At 43.2% G+C, this 9538-nt stretch overlaps 1 protein-coding gene across 1 annotated transcript in view; it reads right to left on the reverse strand.

The window, feature by feature from the left end:
* GPS1 (G protein pathway suppressor 1) overlaps positions 1-9220 on the reverse strand; it is a 13088-nt gene extending 3868 nt beyond the window's left edge. Inside the window, exons 1-8 of the mRNA XM_009881262.1 lie at positions 9068-9220; positions 7203-7295; positions 5167-5348; positions 1756-1920; positions 1439-1574; positions 1205-1282; positions 744-804; positions 289-374 (exon numbers count right to left, since the gene is read on the reverse strand). Coding sequence (XP_009879564.1) covers positions 289-374; positions 744-804; positions 1205-1282; positions 1439-1574; positions 1756-1920; positions 5167-5348; positions 7203-7295; positions 9068-9220 — 954 coding nt within the window. The remainder of the gene's footprint in view (positions 1-288; positions 375-743; positions 805-1204; positions 1283-1438; positions 1575-1755; positions 1921-5166; positions 5349-7202; positions 7296-9067) is intronic.
* Between the last annotated feature and the right edge of the window lie 318 nt (positions 9221-9538).

Below are 9538 nucleotides of genomic sequence, written 5' to 3' on the forward strand. Positions count from 1 at the left end.
TGCTAAGAGAGCAGAAACCAATTCCAAGAGCCAGTCTTTTGATTGAGCTACGCAGATACACAAATCTCATAACTAATTCCTATGTGACCTAGAGCAGATCGTTTAGAGAAGCCAAGAACAGAAACTTTTTTAAAAAACAAAACAAAACAAAAAAAACATGGTTCACAGCACCACCAAGCTATACAGGAGTGCTGTGAGAATTACTACAATCTCTGAGCTTTACAACCTAATACTTAGAAGAGTTACATCCCCTCCAAGACCTGCACACAGCTCCTTCTTGGTCCTCACCTCGGGGAAATCACAGTGGTCAAATGAGGCCAACAAGAAGCACTTTGCTGCCTGTTTGTACTTCCGAGCAGCTAGTTCAGCCAAGCCTAGGAAACAGAAAAAGTTAGTCCTTTGTTTATCATAGCATACAGATTAGGAGAAATTGTGAAATCTAGGGTGTAGGACAGGCCCCCACATGGTTGCTAGTGCCTTCACTATGGAAGTGAAACGAGACCCTCAGACAGTACCTAACATCCTTTGAACTACATTGACTCACACTGGCATCCGCTCTGAAGAAACTTAGGGAGAAAAAAGAAATGGCAAAAACAAGCCAGCAGTTCCATCTCATCAGTTTTATTAAATTTTGCATTTCTGGTGTGAAAATACAAAGTCTGTCAAATCTGAGAGAAAAAAAAAAAAAAAACAACAGGCAGAAAGATGGGCAGACAATACAGGAAGCTGAAGAATTCACTCACCTGCTGCACATTTCAGTTTGGTGAGAATTGCTTGTGTCTGGCTGTCTCTTTCTCCTCTTTGCTAAAGGATAAGAAAAAGCGGTAGTGAGCAAGCAGTATGAAAACCATTTTTATTACAACTGTCCTTGGAATATTTCATCCTAATAATTAACTGTAAATCTCAGTAGCAAGATAACTTCATCTTGTTTGTCTTGGGAAATATGGCAAGAACTAAGGATGGGAAGTCTCTGTTTTTACCATGAGACAGATTTCCTACAGACCTATCATGGGAGAAAAGCAACAAAATCTCAAAAGAAATAGTATAGCAGCCAAGGAGGCTGGATAAAAGGAAGAACAGACTGTAAGATGCAGGGAGTCTTATAGGGAGCAAGTTGTAAAGGGGAAAGGAAGAAACTGTTTTCCAAATTCTGGAGACAGAAAACAAAGGGAAAACTCATGCAAGTTAAAAAGCAGGACCTTACTTCTGCAATTTCTGGTGTAGACTCAGCCTTGCTTACATAGCTCAGAACATGAGACCAATTCTGGAGGTAGACGCTGACCTGCAGAAACAGTGTAGAATAGGCATAGCTAAATGGTGTTACTTAGATAAGCAGTATCACTGCAGACACAAGAGGTGTAACCAGAGCAAAGTACATGTGGACTTTAAAGCAGGTATCAGAAAGACACCCAGTACCATTTTCTGCAAACCTTCCTACCTTGATGACATTGAGACACATGTTGATAACATGTTTAGCACTGGTGCAGTAATCACGGGCTCGCGAGTAACATTTGAGAGCGTTGCTGAGGTCTCCACAGTCAAGGTAATGATCACCTAAGTCGTCGTGGCCTCTCCTGGAGCACAGGAATTAAAATACCAATGAACTGTGTGCTCAAAAAGGGACACAGTCAGTTTGTTCCAAACAAGTAACTCAACACACTGACCTAAGGCAATGAATGCAGTTGACATCCTGTGTTAGGTGTCTGGAGGAGCAAAATGCTCTTCCTTGCTCCAGCAGAGCCTTCTGCATCTCACCTGATACTCTCCTTGATGGAGTTCCCTTTGTAATTTTTCAGATCTGTGTCGAGTTTCTCCAGTTTAAGAAGAGCTTTTTTGCGTGTAGCTTCAACCCAAGCTGTGTCAAGCGGAGGGGGTTCAATTCCACTATCAGGGACAGCATCAGGCGCATTCTGCAGTTCTCTGAAAGGAAAAAGTTTGAATTGCTGTGACACTGCAAACTTTTCAAAACAGAGGTCTGCTAAGAACTTGGCACTGTTACCCCAACAAACAGTACTGCATACACAAAATAGACCAAAGAGAAAACAAGGATGGTGGAGAAAAAAGAAAAAGACTCCTAAGATTTCCAGCGAAAACAGTAACGTAAGCATCACAGATGTTTACAAGTTCTTCTCAAAATTATCCTGATGATCTTTTGCAGGTATTCTATAGAATCAAAAAATCATAGAACGGTTAGAGTTGGAAGGGACCTTAAAGATCACCTAGTTCCAACCCCCTGCCCTGGGCAAGGACACCTCCCACTAGACCAGGCTGCCATTCAGCCTGCCCTTGAACACCTCCAGGGATGGGGCATCCACAACTTCTCTGGGCAACCTGGGCCAGTGTCTCACCCCCCTCACAGTAAAGAATTTCTTCCTAGTATCTCCTCTAAATCTCCCTTCTTTCAGTTTAAAACTGTTCCCCCTCATCCTATCGCTTCCCTTCCTGATCAAGAGTCCCTCCCCAGCTTTCCTGGAGTCCCTTTAGGAAGTGGAAGGGGCTCTAAGGTCTCCCCAGAGCCTTCTCTTCTCCCGGCTGAACAATCCCAACTCTCTCAACCTGTCCTCACAGTAGAGGGGCTCCAGCCCTCGCAGCATCTCTGTGGCCTCTTCTGGACCCACTCCAACAGGTCCATGTCCTGCTTATGTTGGGGACTCCAGAGCAGGAGGCAGCACTGCAGGGGAGTCTCATGAGAGTGGAATAGAAGGGCAGAATCCCCTCCCTCGCCCTGCTGGCCACGCTGCTGGGGATGTAGCTCAGGATGCGGGTGGCTTTCTGGGCTGCCAGTGTACACTGCCAGCTCACGTTGAGCTTCTCATTGACCAACACCCTTAAGTCCTTCTCCTCAGAGCTGCTCTCAATCCATTCTCCACCCAGCCTGGATTTGTGCTTGGGATTGGCCTGACCCACATGCAGGACCTTGCACTTGGCCTTGTTGAACTTCTTGAGGTTCGCACAGGCCCACCTCTCCAGCCCGTCCAGGTCCCTCTGGATGGCATCCCATCCCTCAGGCATGTCAACTGCCCCACACAGCTTGGTGTCATCTGCAGACTTGCTGAGCGTGCACTCAATCCCACTGTCCACGCCACTGACAAAGTACTGGTCCCAGTACTGAGCCCTGAGGAACACCACTCATCACTGGTCACCACTTAAACATCAAGCTGTTGACTGCAACTCTTTGAGTGCAGCCATCCACCCAATTCCTTATCCAGCGAGTGGTCCATCAATCAAATCTGTGTCTCTCCAATTTGGAGACAAGGATGTCATGCGGGACAGCATCAAATGCTTTGCACAGGTCCAGGCAGACGATGTCAGTTGCTCTTCCCTTATGTACCAATGCTGTAATGCCATCATAGAAGGCTACCATGTTTGTCAGGCACTATTTGCCCTTAGTAACGCCACATTGGCTGTCACCGATCACCTCCTTATTTTCCATGTGCCTTAGCATAGTTTCCAGGAGGATCTACCCCATGATATTGCCGGGCACAGAGGTGAGACTGACCAGCGTGTAGTTCCCCCCACGTCTTCCTTTTTTCCCTTTTTAAAAGTGGGCGTTATGTTTCCCCTTTTCCAGTCAGTGGGAACTTCATCAGACTGCCGCAACTTCTCAAACAAGATGGATAGTGGCTTAGCAACTTCATCTGCAAGTTCCCTCAGGACCTGTGGATGTATCTCATCAGGTCCCATTGACTTCTGCACCTTTAGGTTCCTCAGAGGGTCTTCAACCTGCCTTTGCCTTCTGAGAGTTGGGCAGCGTGGCTAGAGCTCTTTCTGATGAAGACTGAGGCAAAGAAGTCATTGAATACCTCAGCCTTTTCCATATCCTGGGTAATCAGGTCTTCCATTTCCTTCTGGAGAGGGCCCACATTTTCCCGTCTTCCTTTTGTCACTGACATGCCTATAAAAGCTTTTCTTCTTGTTCTTGATGTCCCTGGCCAGATTTACCTCTATCTGGGCTTTAGCTTTCATAACGTGATCCCTGTCTGCTTGGACAATTTCTCTGTATTCCTCCCAGGCTACCTGTCCTTGCTTCCATCTTCTCTAGGCTTCCTTTTTCTGTTTGAGGTTGTCCAGGAGCTCCTTGCTCATCCATGCAGGCCTCCTGGTATTTTTGCCTGACTTTCCCTTTGTTGGGATGCACCACTCCTGAGCTTGGAGGTGATTCTTGAGTATTAACCAGCTTTCTTGAGTTCTTCCTCCCTTCAAGGCTTTATTCCATGGTACTCTACCATGCAGATCCCTGAAGAGGCCAAAGTCTGCTCTCCTGAAGTCCAGGGTAGCAAGATCACTGTGCACCCTCCTCACTGCGCTAAGGATCTTGAACTCCACCATTTCATGGTCACTGCAGCCAAGGCTGCCCTTGAGTTTCACATTCCCCACCAGCCCCTTTCTGTTGGTAAGAACAAGGTCCAGCATGTCATCTCTCCTCGTTGGCTCCTCTATCACTTGGAGAAGGAATTTATCATCAACCCATTCCAGGAACCTCCTGGATTCTTTAAGCCATGCAGTGTTGTCCCTTCAACAGATATTGGGGTGGTTATAATGTAATGGGAGGGTTTTTCCCCCTCTACCTATGATTAAGCTGTTAGGTAAACCGCCACTGAAGCAAGTGAACACAGGCTGCCCTTGAACTTCACATTCCCCACCAGTCCCTCCTTGTTGGTGAGAACAAAGTCCAGCATAGCATCTCTCCTCATTGGCGATTTTATTAATGAATAATTGAATAATTGTATTAATTAATAATTATTAATCATTGCTAATTTTAAAGAAACAACCTGTTCTATAAATCAATTGAAAGCAAGTTAGTAACAGTGCTGCAATGAATTATTACATTCTATGAAAGCATTTAGTGACTCTTCAGAGTCATTGAATAAAATCAAACAAATCTATATGGGACACAGGGTACACATGTTTACAAGTTCCCTCCCAAGCTATATTGCAATGGCTTGATAGCAAAGCTACACTGAACAGACACCATCCAACTTCTTTTTCCGTCCAGGTCAGATCAACATATCTACTTGCACTGAACTCACTTTCCAACCTTTTAAAAAGAAAAAAAGACAATTTGCATAAGGAACATGCTAGTATTACATGCAAAGTCCCCCATCGTGGCATATCAGTCTCAACTCAGCCAAAAAAGCTCCCCAGATTCTCTTGATCTCTTAGTACCTGGTGGCCTCAGACAACTTTCTGTGGATTTCTTCATACACATCAACATTGAAAGTTCTCTGGACAAATGACAGTGCCATCTTGAGAGCTTCCACCCGCAGCTGTGGACAGTGATCAGCAATAAATTGCAGCCGCTCAATTCGCATCAGACCACTGTAGCTGGACGCATACTGCTCCAAATCCTGCAAACAAAGCCTGGTCTTAGAAGGCGAAGACAGCAACACTAGATCAGGCTACTACACTGTGACCTGCACAGGATTTTCTGCAGTCCTGACCCCTTCGTAACTCAGACAAATAAAAAAAATCAAGTAAGAATATTCCATTTCTACTTTCTTCAAATGTTAGTAATCTCCTCAGAAATATGCAGTACATTACAATTTACCTTTTTTTTATTTCAGTTGTGATGCTGTCCATTAAGGCTGATCAGCTCACCCACTTTAAGCATCGGCTATATCACCTGTTAATAATTTTGTCAAGATTCCAACATTTGAGCTGAAGTTTCCTAAACCAGCTCTAGGTTTTACTTGAAAAATAGTTTCCATGGGACAATTTGCATTCTTTTGCTCACACTAATCTCTTAAAACATCTCCTTTGAGAACAAACAGGGTCTCTTACTCTTGAGGAAGGGTCTGAGGTTTAAATTCTGAACACTTAACAGATTTTAAGCTTTGCGGTGGGGGCGAGAAGAGGACCACAAAACATCTAGTAAAGATACGATATGGCATTGCAGGAAGATTTCCTAAAGACAGAAGCACACATGCAAACAACTATAGCAGACTGTTCAGGGCAAAGTCAAGCATTCAGGCAGTAGGAAACATGAAAGTCAGGTTGCCCGTTCACATTTAATATGCATTCTGTGTCACGTCTGACTCCGCCACCCCATATGTCTAAATTAAGATACTGCTATAGATGTCATGGTAGCATTTTCTAACATAATTCTTGCCTGATTCAGTGCAAAAATGATCTTGCTCTGAGACTGAAACAGGACTGTGTGCAGTGAAGATTTGTATTTAGGATTCCTGCTTTATTTGCTACAGAACTTGAAAAATAAAAAGGCAGGAACATTCTTTCTTCCACAGTTTCATGCCTAATGGTGCCAAATATTCCTAAAATCACTGAGTAATTTCACTTTACTCCTCAGCTCTTTGAATGTCAAAGGGGAATTATGGTCCTTCACATCAGATACAGGGAAAAAATCGCTAATTTTTGTGGAACACTTAGATGCTATAGTAATAACAAAGACATAAAGGTCACAACATAATCGCTTCATCCCTCTAGTGTCAGAACAGAAAATGCAATGAAATCAAACAACATATCATATGCTGAAAAAAACCCAAAACCAACCAAAGAACCCAACAACAAGAAGAGGGCTGTGCAGTAAACAGTGGATAACCACGTGACAACTGTTAAAAGGCACAGGGACAAGAGGAACAAATTAAAGCTTCAGAGGTCCGGAGGTGAGATCCAAAGCTTCCTAACTGAATGCTTTATTTTGCAGTTTTAATGTTACTTTAACTTTTTCCGATTAACATTTTTGTTCTCTTCTGCAACACCCATCTGTCGCTGTTACAGAGCTGATACATAAAAATTGGCCAAAATCTCAAACCATTAACTAAAAATTGAAGAAACTGATATAAGCAAATGCAGCCTTTTATAACTCTACAGCTCTGTGGGTTTTTGCCAGTCTCCAGAGGATTAAACAATGAAAGAATTCTATCCTAATTATATACTTAAAGCTCCTCAAAGAACAAGCCTCAAAATAAAGGAATGATGTCTCAGAAATGTACTAAACTATTTCAGAACAGAAACTGTGTCAAACAGGCAGCACACAGCAAGTCACAAAACAGCAATTCCTCCTTCATCTCAGAAGGTGCAGTAGAGGTCACTACAGGACAAGGAGCTACAGAAGAGGTCACTGCTATTCTTACCCCACCCTGCTTTGAAAAAAATCCATTTATCTCTAAATCACAATTTGACAAGGAGTAAAATGAGCATGTCCAAGAAATGTAACCCACTAGCCCTCAACGGGCACATACCAGAGTGGGGTTCTCCACCACATAGTTGATATCAGGTGCATTTTGCTGATCTTCTTGTGGATCTACGTCAATCTGCATGGGCTCTACTGCACCCTAGAACAGCAAAATGAGGTCAAAAGTAGTTTATTACATTTGAGCAAGAAACAACTCTGTGATTCAATCTATTAAGGACTTGCTTAAATACACATTAAATTTTAAAAATGAAAAACCCCTCCATCTTTAGACATGTTTAGGATTTTTCTCTAGCAACACCACTACTCAGCATGATGCTTTGTCTAGAACAAGCAGCACTAAGGCTCAGCATTTGCACAGTGTGTTTTATTTTGTTTGGCAGATTATCAAGCAAGAAAGTGAAGCGGTCAATAAATCTAATTCTACAAAGTATTTCAGGTGTGCAAGCTAAATTCCAAATGGCAGTCCATTGCTCTTCCTTGAGCAAAAGCAGGCATTAACACTAGCTCAAGAAGTTCCAAAAGTCAAAAAGTACCCCAAAAAATCACCAGAATCTTTCAAAGCTGCTTAAATGCTTAAAAGTAATATTAAATAAAAAATAAAATAGAGACAACAACTGTTACACTTTTTAAAGTATTAAAAAATGTAAAGAACAGAATGCAGAATGGCAATTCCACAGTTTTTAACAAATACCGGGGAAAAATTTATCTGCATTGCAAAAAATTACCATCAGTTGAACTATCCTGCTATAGTTATCCATGTCCAATTGTTTAGGTGGATTCTCTTTTGCAGAACAACAGAATTTTACTCTCCCCGTGTACCTTGCACTGCTTTGAACCACATGAGGGATCATACCAGTACAGTGACCTCAGTACAACCCCATCAATACAATATCGGCATGTGTTCCCATTTAAAACTAGTTTACTATGCAGTCTCGCGACCAAAACTGGTATGTTATCATGAAATTCTTGTCCTCCTAGTCAAAAGTATGCCAAACATTCCCCCTAGGTATTATTGATTTAAACTCAGGAAAACCAAACTGAATGTTGTCTTATAAAATGCTGAATATGTACAGACATTACCATAAGCAGCACCTGGTTTGGGGTAAATTGCACGATCAGACCTTAGAAAGGACAAAAATGCCAACCACTTTGTCCCCACTAACACCAAATTATTTTCAAGTTTTTATTGATTTTGCTGTCTGTTAAGAAATCAAAGATAGAGGGGGCTTTGGTTTGATTGTTTTTCCTTTTTGTGAGAAGGAATAGGGCAGATCCAGATTTCCTAACTCTAAAAAATTGATGCATCCTGTATTCACCCACAGCCTGTTTATTCTTTCAATATCAAATATGCACATATCTCAATGCTGACGTGAAATCCCACAAAATCTGAAGTAAAAGCAAGTAAAGCATATCAAAGTTTGTTTCCTAGTTTGTTATTATCTGCATGAAGGAAAGGGAGGGAGGGTGCAAAGGAGAGTTTGATTGTCCAGATCACCACTCAGGAAAACTGTGCGTAAAACCATTTAAATCACCATATATTTAGACCACTACTTTTTCCATCTACCTTATCTTTTTTTCTTATATCATAAACACTGTCAGGGTTGCTTTTTTAATGCTGCGTTTACCTACCATAGTAAAAATCTGATATGGTCCCCTTAGAAATCAGCCATTACAGAAACTACCAGTAACTCCAGCTATGCCGGTAGGCTGCACATCTCAACTCCCAGGCAAGAAAAAACACAAGTGGGCTGGAAGTTCCACTGGGACACGCAAACTCGGATGTTTTCAAGCTAACTCTTTGTTTTGGAAGGAAGATGCAACGTTTACTTAAGAACTACTTGCAAAGCAAATAAAATAATGCTCACTCCCCAAGCTTTTCTGAGCCCAGAAGGGCGCCCTGTTGGAAGGTACCTCATAAAGCCTCATACAAGCCGATAAGCTGGCACTCAAGCTGAAATACCCTGCTGTACTCAGGAAGACGAGGTGCACCCTATGGCTGGAGTGGGTACAGTACAGATCTGTCACTGATGAAGAAGCTGAGCTGCACGCTGAGCTATCCCTCATCCTGTCCTCACTTTCTGCACCCCGGCATCCTGACAGAGAATTTGCTGGCTCCGAAAAGGAAGACAGTTAACTCGCAAAGGGAAGGCCGGTGCGGTTACTGCGGGTCCAGGCTCAGTACACCGACCCCCTCTGTGTCCTGCGGCTTTCTCCCTGTACTGCAGACTCTCAGTTCCTCTTCCTCCGCCACCTCACCGCACCCTCCTCCGCTGCCCAAGCCCTACCTACGGCACCTACAATGCGAAAATCAGGCAATGGGCCCACTGCAGCGGCGGGGGACACCACGGGTGCCGGAGGACGCTCGGCTGGGCGCTGCTGCTG

This window comes from Charadrius vociferus, unplaced genomic scaffold (genome assembly GCF_000708025.1).
Source record: "Charadrius vociferus isolate BGI_N301 unplaced genomic scaffold, ASM70802v2 scaffold373, whole genome shotgun sequence".
Taxonomy (NCBI): domain Eukaryota; kingdom Metazoa; phylum Chordata; class Aves; order Charadriiformes; family Charadriidae; genus Charadrius; species Charadrius vociferus.